Genomic DNA, 17877 nt, shown 5'->3' with positions numbered 1-17877 from the left:
GTGTATTTATGGTCATATTGTTCTGGTTTGAGATGTAACCTTTTATTTTCGAAAAACAAAGCAATAGCAAAAACAAATTTCAAGCACATGTAATATTGACGACGGCGTTACTGTTATATGTGAAATAAAATCGTGAAAAAAACAACAACAAAAAACAAAAACAAAAACAAAAACTACGCAACTAAACTGAAACACTTAACAGTGCGTGGTTGTCTCCCGTTTTACACAGACTGGAAACAATGGTTTCGGGAAGGAAGGAAAGACCTTACTTGTGTTCAACTGCAAGAAGCATAGTTTATGTTGTGTTTTTGTAGCTTCTCTTCGGGCTCCAGGGATGTTGTGGTGAGTTGTTTTTGGACGATATAAAATAGAAACAATTGTTCCACAATGGTTTTGTAGCCATAGCAACACAGTTATACGTAGGCTATGATCTCACTTCTCGATCTTCTTCTGTCACTCACTGTCACTTGTATTGCTGTAACCAAGTAAGTGTTTACTATAGTAAATACAGTTTGTATCATGTTATAAAACATTTCCAGATTCAGTTCTTACATCGATTTGCCTTAGTGTTGCAAGGCGATATAAGCAACTCTTTACTGGATTATAAACCGACAATTTGGCAATACCCGCATTTCTTCCCGTGTACTGTTTCGTTTTCAAGACGGAAAAGTTGTTTACTCATTAGTAACATTGTGATATATACTCAACATTCCTTCACTTCCACTCTTTTTGGCCTTATTTGCGGCATTCGAGTGGGGAAGACATGGCAACAAACAATAAACTAACTTGATTCACCTCCCTGAGAATGAGTATTCTTCTTCATCTTCCTCTTTAGGGACCACAATTATCATTGAGATTATTCTGTCGCTCAATAAGGGGGAGTGTGACCTATAGCAAAAAATCAAACAAACAAACAAAAAACAGAACCACAACTGTTATGCATCTCCAGTTCAGCAGGGGAGTCTGGGCCCCGGAAAAAAAGTAGAAAAAGTGCTGCCCCATTGAAGTTTGGATGCCCTTGACACAAAAGTGTCAATAATCTTGGCCTCTGCAACATTTTCTGTTAAATTGTTCCAATCCATGATGACCCTTCACTCCTTGGGAGGAATGAGAACTGTGGGTACTGAGTTTGACACTGTGGGAGCATGAACTGCTGGCTATGACTGCGGCGTTGTCATAGTGGAGCAGGAACTGTGGTCAGTGTGGACCAGGTTGTGGTGAATTTTGTAAAACAACACAAGGCCATTTCCTGCCCTGAAGACTAGGCCATTTGATATTCTTTATCATGTCTTTGGGGCTGGAGGTGTGACTGTAGTGCCTCACTACAAAGTTGGCTGCAGTCCGCTAGATGGCCTCAAGTCTGTCATGTTCTGTTGAGCATGGGGATCCCAGACTGAGTATACATACTCTAGGATGGGACGTACATAGGATTTGTAGGCCATCTCTTTAATACTTCTGGATCCTATTTTCAGATTTCTTTTCAGGAAGCCCAGGGTCTTGGCTTTTTTTTTTTGCACAAACTGACAAAGTGTTAATAACTTAATGTGTGCACATCAGTTGAGATCTTTGGTTATGGAAACACCTAGAGGTATTTGGCGCTGATCATGGTTTCCAGAGTATATCCGTGCAGTCTATAGTTGTGAGTTAGGAGTCTTCTGTTATGGGTCACTGGTTGTGTGAAGCACTTCCCATGGTGGAAGGTCATGTCCTATGTCTTCTCCCACTCAGCAAGCTGGTTGAGGTCTTCCTGTAGATGGAACTGATTCTCCTGGGAAGTGGCCATGTTGTACGTGGCAGTGTCATGATTATGAAGAAGTCAGAAAAGGACAAGGGGCCAGTCCACACATGAATCACAATTTCTGAAGGAAGATGATATATATAGTCATTATGGAGGGTGAAGAAACATCAGAAGAAATAACAGTTGCAGAAGTTATGAATATTATTTTATTTCATTTATGTCAATTTCATGCTTGTTAATGTTATCACAAGGAGTTTGAATATATATATATATATATATATATATAAATTGTATTTTATAAATATTTATTTTGGTGTCATATACTGTACCATGTCAAACTGATGCAAACTAGGCCTATTGGTTTGCTCTGCTTGGCCAAATTTTGCGCGGCTAACAGTGAAAAGATGGGCCCACCCGCTCTCAGCCAATCATACCAGTGGCGGCCATGGTCCCGGCTCGGGATCGTCCCAGCTCATCCCGCTGGGCTGACCACAGTTCACAGGACGCCCCAGTGGGTACATCCACTTGGGATGGCACCCAGCAGGGGATGCTCCACCCAAGACAGCATGTACCCCGACTCTAGCACCGACATAATCCCGTCGTTGAGTCCCAGAGCACACCACTGATGTGCATGCCGGGACAAGTTAGAAAAATATTTATATCCATGGATCTGTATGTAATATTTAGCGGATCCATGTGTGTGTGTGTGTGTGTGTGTGTGTGTTTTCCTCTCCCCTCAGTTGTCATGGCCCATCTTATTGTCGTGTGTATCGGTTTTCCTCAGTTGCATCATTTCTGTGTCTCAGTCTCTGTCTGTCTCTTTCTGTCTTTGTCTCTTCCTCTCTGTCTGTCAGTGAATCAACACACTGTGTGGTGTGTTTAAAAAACAAAAACAAAAATCTCTTTGATATTCAGGAATTCTGTCAGTCAGTCAGTCAGTCTCTCTATCAGATCAGTGTATGATGCTTTTTTTGTTTTCACGTCACTTTGAGTGTCTGTCTGTAAAGAAACACACAGAAAACACAAGAGGCAAAGCCTTCAAGACTCCCTTGTGTTTCGCGTTTATCCAGTAAAGGAACCATGAGGAGAAAAACAACAACAACAAAAACAGAGGTTAAAAGAATCTTAAAAAGTGTTCTGTAAAGAATATAATATGTTATATGAAATAGGCTTGGGAGAAAAAAAGAAAAAAGAGAAAAAGGCATGTGAGCAGGACTGAACCATGCATGTTCAGTTCTGAAGCAAGCAGACTAATCCCCACTGACTAGTGTTTTTGTTTTCTTCATCATGTATTAGAAAGACATGATTGTATTGGATGTGATAACGCCATTTAAATCATGATTTTTATATGTTTTATTATATCTCGATTATTCTTTTATTTCGGCGGTGAAGGAGCTGTTGCCATCACTTAAAGCACATTGCAAAACATGGTAGATCTCTAGATCTGCACGAACCAGTCCACAATGGGCTGAAAGAAACGATCATTTCAATTTTTCTTTTATGTTCATTCCAATTAATTCAGTGTCCACTTTAGAATATTTGCATGCAGGAAATATGACAATGGTGTAGTTAGTATCACTGTATGTGTTATGTCCAGAATTTGTATTTCTTTCCTCATAACTGTGAACAAGAAAAACGAGGTCATGTCGCCTTCTTAAAAAATGCAACTTACCTTCCAGCAACTCAGTGGGAAATGGTTTTTAGAATTTTTGGATTTCGGAACAAATCTCAAAGAAATAAACCATAAATGATATGGAAATTCGGCATAATTTGGGAAACTTACAACCTAGTATTGGTATGACCATGAAGATTTTTTTTTTTCAGACTATGTTTAAGCCAAATTTGGAATTGGCAGACAAAGTATTTCCAGAGAAAATGGCAATGTTAAAGTTTACCACGGACGCACATATGTACATACAGACAGACACACACACAGACAACTGAACACACCGGGTTATAATATTGACTCACTTTGTTCACACAAGTTAGTCAAAAAAGTGTCTGTCTTGTGCCTCTGTATTGACACAGAGATGCCAACTGTTATGAATTTACTGTATATTGTTACACTTTATCGCAGTTCTGACATTATGCCAATGTCAAAATTGTTCCGAGGAGTTCAATTTTGACTTCATGTCATGGTCACATGTTTTCCTGTCATAACATTACCCAGATGCTCTAGACTAATCAATCATGAGGCCAGGCAGTCACTGCTAACCTTGGTCTCATGTGACGATGCTCAGCTAATCATGTGCATGTTTACATTGAAACAGCATTGAGCGGACCAGTCAGTTTAATCATTTGCCCAAACAAAAGTGAACATGGCTAAATCAAGTTGCATCAGACAGCATCTGTGCCTGGTGGATAAAGCTGTGGAGTGCAAGGAAGAAACAAGCAGCTGGAAACTGAGAAAGTCAGCCATGGATTCCAGTTGTGAGAAACCAAAGAAAGAAAGACCAGGGAAGCGACACAGTGCCACAGATGCGTCAGCTGTAAAGAAACAGTGGCGGGAACAGAAGTTTGCCAAACATACACGGAAAAATATTCCATGCATCGTGCACTCCATTTTGGGGAACTTGCATGCTTGTTGTACTGTGTGCAAGTTCTACATTTCTTTCAGCCATGGGGGTGTTTGATGATGTCAATAGACACATGAAAAGTGGCTAGGACTAGTAGGACTCCTAGTGTTCCTACCAAATTCAAAATGTTCCAACCAAATTTCCTGATAGTTCCTACACTTGACAGGGGTTGACATTTCTGTTCATATGTGATTATTTATTTGAATTTGTACTGTTTTTAGCTCATATGTTTTGAGTGTCAGTGTGTCTTGTGATTGGATAATCACACATATATGTGAATATTCTATTTTGTATGATGAATTTGTGTGCTTGTTTTTATCATTTTCTTCTTTCCCCATCTGGCTTCCTCCATTCCTCAAAATCAGCCACAAGCAATATGATATATTTTATGTATTTTGTTTTTCCAGATTTTCTGCTGATGAACAACTTTCAAGTTGAACCCAACCCAAAAGAAGCAAAACTTTGGAGAAAAGAAAATCACATATATCTGAAATAAACTAAAAACAAAAGATATATTTAAAATAAACTAAAAGTAGTTGTGCTGAAACCTGTACAAGCGTGGTCCAAGAATTCATCCTGGTATGCTGAAAAGCAAGAAAGAGGAAGACAGAGGGAGTGTGCTCTGAATTGAATTTAAGCAGTCAGTTTTGGAGAATTGAAAATAACTGTCAAAAATTTTCACCACGGGATCATTCAAGAGATTGAGCACCATTGAGAAGGAAGCCGGCTGGTAGGGATGGAGGGGGAGGTTCCTGACGTCTCAGAACTAACACGTGCTAATTATACTGGTGAGTACATATGATGAGAAAGATTTTGTTAGAAATAGATACATGTATATAATTTATATATATATATATATATATATATATATATATATATAAAAGAAGTAAAACTTAAAGAAAACAGATATTGATGTCTATATAGTATATATATGTAATGCTTTGTTCTCTTCTACGCTAGTTGTGGCAGACCACAAACCACAGTATCTTTGTTGTATGTCCTTTGTTAGCAAAGGCCCCTGAAACTAGGCATGAAGAGAGAAAATTAGACTCTTAGATACTCTGTGTTTGCATTTCTTGATGATATAGTTGACCACTTATACTATTTCCAGGATTTTATCTGACTTGCATATTCAGAGGTCAAAGTAATCCTCTGTTTTGTATACTAAAAATGAATAAGATAAGAAGATATGAGGAATGCTAGTTTGATGCTATATATTAGCTTCAAAACAGCTAGTGGCATAAATGTAAAACTAATTGTGTTGAATGACTATGCCACATGTAAGAGATCTGAGAATGGTAGGTCAAGTAAAGTAGTTTACTTAGAAGTAAAGTAGTTTACTTTTATTTATTGATTTATTTTATTTTTTTTTTTTTTTTTTTTTGTTATTTTATTTTATTTTTTTTTATTTTTTTTTTTCTCAAGGCCTGACTAAGCGCGTTGGGTTACGCTGCTGGTCAGGCATCAGCTTGACAGATGTGGTGTACTGTATATGGATTTGACCAAACGCAGTGACGCCTCTTTGAGCTACTGATACTGATACTGATAATTAGAATATTAGCATTGTTTTTGCTTCATTGAAAAATAAAAAAAAAGTTTGCGAAGTTGTAATATTTGGGTTGTGGGAGAGAAAACACACTCACATGTCTACGCACCACACACACACACACACACACAGACACACACACACACACGCACACACACACATGCACGCACACATACCTTTCGAACTTGCCCTGATGGTACATCTGTTGACATGAAGTCTAATCACTTGACTACTCAACAGTGGGTAAGTGAGTATCAAGCACTTTGCTACCTCTTCCCCCATTCGACCCATGGAGCCACTGTTAATGACAGTGCCATAGACACGGACAGAATGATGGATAAGTTGTCAGTGTAACACATGTCGTGCTCAGTCTGTTGCTAGAATGATCTCAGAATGGAACCACCGGTCCCAGCTTAAATGGGGTTTTTTTTGTAATTGTCTTTTTTTTTTTTTTTAATACTCTGACATTTTTGTAGCTGCATGGTGTTGATAAGTTGCTTTAGTCACAGATACCTTTCATTGTTTGTTATGAATAAAGTGCTAATTAATTATTTTAGAATGAATTATGCCCATTCTGTTAGTGTAGAAACAAGCTAGGTTGGTGTGGGAACTGCTTTTGGTAATTTGCTTCGTTGTCTGTGCTCATATCAGTGAAGAGGGTATATAAAACTTATTGTCCAGTCATTGCTCAGTCAGTCTCTTGAAAAGAGAGATATCAGATCTTCCAAGATACCGTCTTGATAATGACGTTTATCAGTAGTCATTAGATATAAAGTTTCATAATTTATGTGACTTTGTTTTTGTTTTTCAAACCAAATATGGTGTGTTGAGGATTTTACTTCCAGCTAAAGACATAATAATTGCAGTGATCCACATAGGTACATTATCAGGAATCCAGATTGTGAACAGTTGAAAAAGGTTATGGGAGGGGTGATATCATCAGAATGATATGAACGATGATAGGCAAGTGGTAAAGACTAAAGTAAAAGAGGTATGAAAATAAGCAGCTGAAATATATGTCAGTGATAAGCAATTCATACCCACTTACTCACATACATATATATGCATTCCTGTTAAAAGTGGTATGGAGATAAAGCGCTGAAATATATAGAAATACATATATATGTATATGTATGTGTGTGTGTGTGTGTGTGTTACTTGCTGGTTATGAGACTCATTCACACACATGTATGCACACATGCATACACTGATGTATACATGACCACCTGCAAGCACACCTGGTGAAAGGTTAACACAGGCGAATATTCAGAATTATCAGTCTCATGTCAGACTCATACCTGTATCACTCTGTGTATGTTTGTACCATAGTCTAACTTTGTCAGCCTGTGTGAAGAATAGAAGATTCAGTGGAATGTATAAGCTTTTAAAGGTTTCTATGTAGATTTTTTAAATATGAAAACAACAAGGACAAAAAAATCCACCTATTACAAAGCAAACCATCAACAATATCATCAGAATAAGACAAACAGAAAGGAAGTGAGCAAGGTAAGAAGAAAAGCTTTGATCACTGAATGCATGTAGTATGTACACCTGCACTAGGTTGTCATTAAAAAAAGAAAAGAGGTATCATATGGGTGGATAATGGGTTACTTAAACCAGTTTATTGTCAGTGTGAATCATAAAAGAATACATTGCCAGCAATGTGGTATATGAACAGGATGTTTAGATATTACAGCTGTTGTAGTCCATGAGAGTAAAACCATTTGGTTTCAAACATAGCATTAATCATCTGTAGGTCTGATAGATATATTGTTTTATTTGATACCTTGATTGAAGTTGGAGTTTAAGGAACTTGGGGTTCTTTTGAATTTCTTTTTCTTTTGGATGTGACACTGTGTTTTACAAATGTGACGAAATTCAATACGAAAAAAACAGTCAGAGATGATACCTTGTAAAGTATATCAGCGATCAGAACAAATTCTCTGCTGAATATAACATTTAATTGATTTTTAGTTGTTGAAACTTTGTACTCCCAAGAGTGGATCAAATTTTCTTAACACCATGGCAATGCCAAAACAAATGTTCAGTAGGTATTGTGTGTTTTGCAGGAACTGCATTGGTTACTGTAACTGTAAGCAACTGTTTTGTTGTGCTCACTAAACATGAGAACTTTCAAAAACTGATGTCTGTATGTTGTAAATTACAAAATGAAACTGTTCAAATGCAGCTGTTTTATCAAACTGCTGACACAGTTTGACTTCATTTTTTGGATGAAAAAGATAACTTGAAAAAAAAAAGATTGATTTTTCCTCTCTTTCAGCATGGGAACTGGGCAAATGAATAATGGTGATATAGACATGTAAATTTTCTATCCCCAAAAATTGAGTAAAGCTGCCCAAATTGTGGGGCAAAAATGGTAATTGATACATGTATGTTAATGCCTGCTCATACACATGTATTGAACTGTGCATATGGGAGTTGTAACACACACACACAGAAGAAGGAATCATTTAGCTGTATTATGATATTGCCATGTTTGCTGTTATTGTGTTCAGTATTGTTATGTGAATTACACATTGTGTACCAACATGGTGACTGAGCCTGGACTAGAGATTTTACTTAAACTCTTCAAATCAGACAATTAAGACGAAAAATTCATTGGGTTCAGTGCTGTTGGTGATGAGAAGGACAGAGAATGAACAGACTTTTTTTTTTTTTTTTTTTTTTTTTTTTTTTGTAAGACTTATAGGATATTTGTGTTGGACATGGTTAAGATCAGTTCTGTGTAGTTTGTGTGTGTGTGACACTGTCACTAGAGTGTCAGATACCGCAGTTTTGAAATGTTCATCTGTTGTTAGTTTCAACTTGCATTTCTTTTTTTATTCAGTGTGGCTTAAACATTACATGCAGCTTTTTTTTTTTTTTTAATGGACTGTTCTTGATGAAAAAAATTTTTTTTTTTTAAATCATGTAATGGGTGTTCGGCTTAAACACACATGCAATTTTTATGTATTACAACTATCTGTTCAGATTATTTTAAAAAAATTTAGCTGTAGTCTTAATGTTTCCTGGGCTGTATTAATTTGTGTTGTTGTTGTATTGATAGATCTGTTCATTATATACTTACTATACATAAATTTCCAGATTCAAAATTCCCAGCTGTCCATGTTTTCAGATAATCAGAAAATGCTGCAGACGTCTGTGGGCCCAGAACCTGGATCTTCAGGGCAGCAGCATTCAGGTGTGTGTGTGTGTGTGTGTGTGTGTGTGTGTGTGTGTGTGTGTACTAGTATATATTAATTATGTGTGTGCTGACTGTGTTAGGTTGTTATATACGTGTGTATTTCTCTGTCAGTATGTGTGTGTGTTTGTGTGTATGTTCATGTGTTTGTGTTTGAGTGAGTGAGTATGTGTGTGTGCACATGTATGTGTATGGATGTATCCATGTTGCTTTGGTTATTCTTTTTAGTCATGTCAGAAGTAAATTATACTGAAAATGCCTGTTGTTCTTTTCTGATTAGAGTGTTAACCTCTGTCTAAGATGTGTCTGTGTGTGTGTGTGTGTGTGTGCGTGTGTGGTGTGCGTGTGCGTGTGTGCATTGCAACTAAAAATGAATGGTCCAAAGAAAGGGATATATTTAAATTATATATTATGATCTGATTGAAAGTATTGATGAAAAGCCTATCCCTGGCTGAAAAGTATCTAGAGTAGTAGAATAATTTGTCCATCATACTGAACAGTCACTGCAACATTTACATTATTAAAGGAGCATTATTGTATGAAGTGGTAAATCACTAACTTTTTATTCTTTTGTTTTGAAAGACTTGTTCTCCGTTCACTTACAACTGTTCAATCAAAGTAATACCATACAACATCTTGACCCATTTCAATTTGCACATAAGCAGAACAGATCAACAAATGGTGCCACAACAACACTTCATCATGGTAGTTTCTCTTGGGAAGTAATAAAGATGGCTTGACTTTTGTATGAAAATTAATAAAGCTTGAAGAAAAATGATATAGTTATAACTATAAGGCTGTGCCTGCGCTGAGTAGCGTGATTCAGAGCTTCAGACAGTTCAGATATATATGATGAATGTAATATGTATATATAGTAAAATCATGCAGGGACTGTCACTGTGCCTTGCTCTTGTGTTTTCTCCCTGACTGGTCATGGAATGTAGTAGCAGCAATCCTTTGGGATCACGGCATTAAAGCATTAGCCTTTCTTTTCACCTTGTCTTCATATTGTGCCGTTCTGTGGTGCGCATTGCATTGGTGTGTGGCAGTGTAATCATGACGTGTGCCTTTGTCTCCATGTAGATTATGGTCAGTGGTTGGTATGATAGCCATAATTCTAATGGATTGGAGAGTACGCTCTTTGGGTGGTGGAGGTGGGGCTTGAGTGGGGTGGGCTTTGATTTGACGGCAGTGTTGACATTGCTGTTTGTGTGCATGTCAGGTCTTTGACTGCATGGTGTTAATGTTGAATTCTGTGTCTAGCCTTTTGTTGACTCACTTGTGTAAACAAAGTGAGCCTATGTTTTAACCCTGGTGTTCTGTTGTCTGTGTGTATGTGTGTGTGTCTGTGTCTGTGTGTGTGTCCATGGTAAACTTTAACATTGACATTTTCTCTGCAAATACTTTGTCAGTTGACACCAAATTTGGCATAAAAATAGGAAAAATTCAGTTCTTTCCAGTCATCTTGTTTAAAACAATATTGCCCCTCTGGGATGGGCACAAAAAAAATAAAAAAAGAAGCTTAATTTTTGCAAACTGCATTTACTGTTTTTTTTTTGTTTTTGTTTTTTTTTGCTGCCCCATCATCTGCACCGTTTCAGTGGCATTACTCCCACGCCGCTCATTTAGATTCCCCCGTACACGGCCACACCCGGGTTCGTCCGTCGCAGTTCCAGTGTCGGCAGTCCACAGGGAACCATCGACGTTAGGTCGCCTGGAGGCCACACACCAGAGGAGACCCTGCACTGCTGCTGAGTCACTTCGGTGGTGTTCAGTGGTGCCTGTTCTGTTTTAACGTACTTAGGACACCACCTACTAAGCCCCCTACTAACGACAATAATGGCTTAGTCGCGGAGCCAGACTGAGTGAGCGTCTCCCCCAGAGTGGAGACCGCCACCACGTCCCTCAAACAACAGCCCCCCATGAATCTGCCGACACTGACGACATTGACAGGACTCACCCCAAGCACGGAAGTGGAGGGGCAGCGAAACTGAGGTCACCATGAGAGCAGGGCATGAAAGGCCACAGACTTTGAGACTATTTTGTTTTTATATTGATGACGATGAAGGAGGAGGAGGATGACGATGATGATGACGATATTGCTATGGAGGTCCATTTTGGTTTGGGACTGCGTGAAAGGCTGTACTCTACGCTTCCTGTCATAATGATATCCCGGCGTTAACCAGGCCCGAGAGATACAGACACTTGCAGTGTTGGTCAGGTAATTAGAGCAACACACCCAAAGACGCATCCTTGAAGTGGATGACACTCGACTGTGCGGTCCCAGTCTCCCCATTTAAGCCCACAGCACACTCAACTCTGGGTAGGAGCCGGCCACGGGCCGAAAAACCCACCTCCGCTGGGATTCGAACCCGCGTCCTCCCAGCCGTCAGTCCGCGACGCTAACCACTTCGCCACGGCGGCTGGTATTTATATTTTTTTGTATTCTCTAAACTTGGCACTTTGATCTGATATTCTGACACAACAACAAGAGGAGTCATTATTATCATTTTTTGTTCAAACAGGAACTTCTTTTGCTAAGCATGGAATTTTTATTTATTTTGCAAACGTTTTGGTGCAGATAGTAAAAAAGGGAAATTACTCTGTAATTAATGCTAGGGGACTTAATTTATCACAAGTGAGTCTTGAAGGCCTTGTTTAGAATGTTTGAGGTTGGTGTCCTTTCTTTTTTCTTTTCTTTTTTTTTTTTTTTTCTTTTTTGTAATACAAGCCAGTTTTCACATATTACATTGTTTGGAACAGAAAAAAGAAGAGACCTTTTCTGGCCTCAATCTTTAAAGTTCAGAAAATGACAAAGGGATCATGAATGAAGTTGTTAACTTTTCCAGGCATTGTATGTGTGTGCATGATTGTGTTAGTGTTCAGTGTTGTTCTGCAGACCAAAGTGAATGGGGTTATGAAAATGGGGCGACTTATCTTGCCCTAAGCAACTGAATGTCAGATGCATTATACAGTGAAGCAACTTCTGCAGTTTTTAAAGTTATTGTTTCCTGCTATTGTTTTCTTCATTTGTAAGGTTTAAAGTACATGTGACACATGGTACATACTAACCTGTTTCACTGGTGAAAGTGGTGTGTGTGTGTGTGTGTGTGTGTGTGTGTGTGTGTGAACATTATAATGTTATGTAACAGAATCATCAGCAAATTGATGTTTGTTAAGTAATACTAAAAGAAAGGGGAGGAAGGTAATATATATATATATATATATATATATATATATATATATATATATATATATGTGTGTGTGTGTGTGTGTGTGTGTGTGTAATATATATATATATATATATATATATATATATATATATATATATATATGTGTGTGTGTGTGACTGTCATGTGTCTAGTGTGTCCCCCTCTCCAACACTCACATACCTGTATCAACATGGAAGATTGGGAGTGGAATATTTCATTATTCTGATAGCAAAGACTTTGGTTGTGTTATTGCAGACAGATACAGTATTATACTTGTAGGTATTTATGTCATGTCCTTATTCGTTGTCTTCCTTAGTTCCTATCTCTCTCTATATATACATGTATATCTATCTATATATCTATATATACATATATCTAAATATACTCTATTTATTTCTCTTTTTAAGCCTTATGTCTCCATTCTAATGTTACAGTCATTTGCTTTCTAATTGTTCTTTCTGTGCTGTTTGTTGTCCATTTTTCTCTCTTTCTTTCTGGATATGTATCCCTTTTAGCCACCTCAAGCCATATAGGCATTGCTTGATCCATTTGATAGCTTTGTACAATGTATGGACATGGATGATGGAGAGCTGAGACCTCAGCACAGACCTTTTCAGTTCCACAGACATCCAGGCCTGAGGGCCTGTGGTGGTCACAGTTGTCACACACACACAAACACATGCATACTGATGCACACACACACACACACACACACACTTTGTGCCTGATTGATTTCACTCATTTGTCTCCTGTGACAAGGGGTGGTGGTGGTGGCGTGCCCAGACCTGCATTGATCAGGCAGGCCAGGGTTGGGCAATTTTTAGCCTGCACTACAGGGTGTCTTAGCCACTCACACACACATACACCCCTATACACACTCCATACTCACACAAGTCCTGACTCGGAGGGTTGACTCCTTTCAGTATAATTTGCTCTCTTAAAGGAGTGGGGGCAGGGGACGTTTTTCCATCATAACTTCACCAACTCTTTGTGTGTGAGAGGAGGGGAGCAGTTGGCAGCCTACTACTGTCCTGTTTCTGCTGGCAAGAGTTGTGGTGTGTGCGCACCCCTTATGGGCTGAAATCTGTGACCCGCCCTGCCTGTGATCAAGAGAGAGAGAGAAACAACGTGGCCGATAAATGGGTTAGGGGGTGGAGAAGGGGGTGGTGTTTGATTGAAAGGGGAGGGTAGGAAGGGGATCAGAGCTTTTGTGTGGGTAGACCGTGCCTTTGACTTTCCTACTACTAGGCGAGCAGCAGTTGTAGTGGTGGTGTGTGAAGGACAGCAGGTCCAGTCCTATAGGTAGGTGGTGGTATTGTGGTGCAGTGGGCTGTGGTTTTATTGGAGTGGCTTTCTGGCACCATGACCAGTCTTTCTGCTGGAGGAGTGTTGTTTACCCAACTGTGATTGCCCTCCCCTGTGTGTGTGGAAGAAGCAACTTGAATCATGAAGATGTGAGTTCTTTCTTTTTGTGTGTATGAAACTTAACACAAATACGCACTCACGCTTAAAAAAGAAATAAAAAGTGTATTGCTTGGGCTTAAATGCATTCCTGTGGGGTTTTTTTTTTTTTTTTTTTTTTACATCTGCATGCATGGGTGCATTTTCACATAAGTGCTTTGTATTGAATTTGCAAGTCACACACAGTCACTGAGTCATTCAGATTGCACCCCTTGATCTACTCGTCCAGTTATTTTTCACAAAATTAACACAGCAGTCATACACATGCATATACATGCACACATACTACAGACGCACGCGCGTGCACACACACACACAAGTATGACACAGATTTTTAAAAATGGAAATATGTTATAAAGAGAAACCAAACACTTACACACACACACACACACACACACACACACACACACAGAGGCACGCATGCACATGTATGCACAAATGCACACTCACATGCACACACATACTCTCAAATGCAGACAAACATAAACAAAAAAGTTAGCATATAAACTGTTTCCCCCCAAAAAACAAAAACAAATAAATTACAAAAACCTTTTCACATAGATATAAAAGAGAAGCATTTTTGATAGAAGTGTTTCGTTGTCATTACATGTATCCTCCTTGTCCTTATTTCTCAACATGCTAACCATTTGTCACCAAGAACACGCTCTTAACACACTGTACCGATTCACCAAGAGAAGGTTACAGGGTAACCCTTCACATACATGAAAAGCAGCAAAGGTTTGGTAACAAAGAGTAAGTCAATTGTTAGTCTGCTTTATGTACACAGGAAATGTTCTCTATCTCTCCTTGTAATACGTGACATGGGTCCCGAAACCTGTGAGCACTCGAAACCTGTGTGCTGAGCACCCTGTGTGCTGAGTGCTCCGCATGTAAAGAAAGCCGGGATGCTTGTGGCTTAGTTACTATAAACAGGAACAGGAGCTGATACATTGTGTGTGTGTGTGGTGGGCTGGTGACACAGTTCTTGCCAACACTTGAAAAAATTGAATAACATACCCCAGGTTGTGTGAGTGTGAGAGCCTTTCTCACTGTGTGTGTGTGTGTGTGTGTGTGTGTGTGTGTGTGTGTGTGTGATTTTACAAGGTCACCTAGGTCTTATTTATTTAGCACTGCAGGTGTGTGGAGGTATTGTATTACTGGACTTTTCTTCCCCTTGTGATGAAAAGGAGAGAGAATGAAAGGTGGGAAAACAGAAATTATTCTTGAAAGAAATGTTTGAAATGAAAAATTGAATTTAAAATTATTGTACCAGTTCTATGTGTGTGTTTGTCACTTTGTGTGTGTGTTTGTGTGTGTGTGTGTGTGTGTGTGTGTGCTCAAACGTGTGTGTGTGTGTGCATGTTTATAAATATTTATTTGGTATTTTGAACTGAATACAGAATAGGCACAGAACTAAACCATTACTACCACCACCAGTGCCTTTCTTTCAGGCATGTTTATGCACCCAGATGTACAAGGTAGAGAACACTGAGGGGGGACAGAGAGACCACAGACTGAGAGAGCAAAGAGAGATCACAGTGAAAGAGAGAGAGAGAGAGAGAGAACATGCAGAAAAAGCGAGGAAGAGAAAGTTGTGTTGGAACTTGGAGTGGGAGATGAATGACATGACAGAATAATGGATGGGTCATGCCTTACATCATGTACACACGTGTACACGTATGATAAAAGTGACATATGCACACACATGTATGCACACGTGTGCTCGCGCGCGTGCACACACACACAAACACACACACACACTCACTCCCTCCAAACATTATGGAGTGTTGGCCTAGAGGTTAATGCGTCCGCCTAGGAAGTGAGAGAATCCGAGCACACTGGTTAGATTCTCACACTTGTCAGTATTTTCTCCCTCTCCACTTGACCTAGAGTGGTGGTTTCAATGTTAGTCATTTGGTTGAGACAGTAAACCAAGTCCCATGTGTGACATGCATTTAGTGCACGCAAAAGAACCCACAGCAAGAAAAGGGTTGGCCCTGGCAGAATTCTGTAGAAAAATCCACTTTTATAGGGAAATGAAAACACTTGCAGAAAGGAAAAAAAAAAAGGCGGTGCTCTCATTGTAGTGACACGTTCTCCCTGGGGAGAGCATTCCAAATTTCATGCAAATCTTTTGTGACAAAATAGTAATACAATACAATACAGTACAAAACAATACAGTACAGTGCAGTGCAGTGCACAACACAACACAACACAACACAACACACACACACACACACACACACACACACACACACACACACACACTCTCACTCACTCACTTACTCACTCACATGCTGATATTAGTTTTATCAAAGAGCCATGAAATGTTCAACCAGTTTTTGGGAAATGATTTAAATAGTGGTTTTATTCACTGTCATTTTTCTTCTCTTTCTTTGTTTTAGTTTAATTAAAGGCACTGTGATAACATGGATGTTTGTTCAAAAGAGTCCTTGCATGGCATGACTAATTTACTCAGTTTTGGGAAATGATTCAGACATTGATTTTCTTTACTGATTTTTCTTCTTTGAAAGAAAAAAAAAAAAAAAAAAATCAAAGGCACTGAGGTCCCACAGACATTTGTTCAAAAGATTCTTCGCTTGACATGACTAATTTACGCAGTTTAATGTACATGGAAACGAAGAGAATGCGAATCATGAAATGCACATGGTTGCAGATGAGCACAGGAATGTGCGTTCATACAGAGGCCTGCATGGGGAAAAAAAAGGAAGAAAGAGAAAGTGTTACCATCAAAGCTGTTTTCAAAGCAAAACACAGAATGATATGTCTATTTTCTTTTTGTTGTTGGTTGTTTTTTGTTTTTTTTGTTTTTGTTTTTTGTTTTTTTGTCGTCCTCAGTTTCTTTCTTCTTCCTTTTGTGTTCTTGTTTCCTTCCTTCTTTTGTGTCATCTGCTTAGGAGTTCATTTAAGTTCAGTTCAGTTTCTCATGGAGATGTCACTGGACAAATCCATATACACTACACCACATCTGTTAAGCAGATGCCTGACCAGCAGCGTAACCCAACGCGTTTAGTCAGGCCTTGAGGAGAGATAGAAAAAAAAAAAGGATAAGTAAACAAATGAATAGATAAATAAAGGTGGCGGAGCAGCAGTACCTTGTAGCATACATGACTTGGTGCCAGAGAAGAGCTCCCTTTGGAGCTCTGACAGGCATTACAGCCCAGTGACAGAGAAAGGTGTATTCACACTTCATTCCTGTGACGAGAGTCCTGCATTTAGAGCCCTTGCAGCCCAGAATGGTGCACATGCAGCCGGGAAATGATATCTTATCAGCTTTTGTCATTGAAGCGTGAGGCGGGCCAGCTCACGTTTGATTACCCTGGCTCCCTGTCCTCTGCTGTTTCTGCCTGATTAAGCTCCAGGTACACATAATGCTTAGGGGATTATTGAAATGGGAATGGGAAACGCTTGAGTGTTTTGAGTTCTTTTGTATTGGTGAATGCGTGGGTAAGCTGTGTCACCGTTTCACAGGCACACCTGTGCACATGATTCGACAGGTGGGAGTAGCAGGTCAATTAAGGGTGATTGAAATGAACTAAATTGGTGCCATTTGTCCACATCTTTTCAGTGTTTAATCATCTTCTGGAATTATGCACTAAACTAATAATATATATGTCACATCCTTCCTTAACCAGTGCTGTTGGACAGAGTGGTTAATGTATTATACACATAGATTGCTTATGAATGTGGCTGCAGTAATCATAGGAAAAACTGAATGAACTAAATTTGTATGCAGGATGGTGGATTGTAAAGCGCAAAAGAAAGTTGTAGTTTGTCACTGCTTCACATGTTTTCCCTTTCTGCTGTGAACTGCAGACTGTTTTGTGAACAGAAGATCACTTTGACTGTAGCATTTGGCTCTGGAGCCAAGATACTCTTTGTTTCTTTTTTTCTTTTTTCTTTCTTTTCTTTTTTTTTTCCATTTTGGCAAAGACCTGTATTCATGACATATGTTCAAGCGCAGAACTGGGCCATGTCAGTGTGATTCCCTCCCACTAGTTGTTGTTTCACTGTTATTTGTTTGTTGGATGTTTTTGTTTTGTTTCTGTGTTGCATGTGTGTTTCTGTGTGTGTGTTTCTGTGTGTGCACAATAATTCAGTATGGAGCATATATGTGTAAA

At 39.0% G+C, this 17877-nt stretch overlaps 1 protein-coding gene across 1 annotated transcript in view; it reads left to right on the top strand.

Moving 5' to 3' along the window:
- Window positions 1-205: 205 nt before the first annotated feature.
- Window positions 206-17877, top strand: part of LOC143298367 (uncharacterized) — a 35862-nt gene continuing 18190 nt past the window's right edge. Inside the window, exons 1-3 of the mRNA XM_076611268.1 lie at window positions 206-342; window positions 4722-5102; window positions 8997-9062. Of these exons, the coding sequence (XP_076467383.1) occupies window positions 5051-5102; window positions 8997-9062 (118 nt within the window). The 5' untranslated portion in view covers window positions 206-342; window positions 4722-5050. The remainder of the gene's footprint in view (window positions 343-4721; window positions 5103-8996; window positions 9063-17877) is intronic.

The sequence above is a fragment of the Babylonia areolata genome, chromosome 23 (assembly GCF_041734735.1).
Source record: "Babylonia areolata isolate BAREFJ2019XMU chromosome 23, ASM4173473v1, whole genome shotgun sequence".
Classification (NCBI taxonomy): domain Eukaryota; kingdom Metazoa; phylum Mollusca; class Gastropoda; order Neogastropoda; family Buccinidae; genus Babylonia; species Babylonia areolata.
The sequence above is the reverse complement of the archived record's forward strand: the minus strand, read 5'-3'. Positions and strand labels throughout refer to the sequence as shown.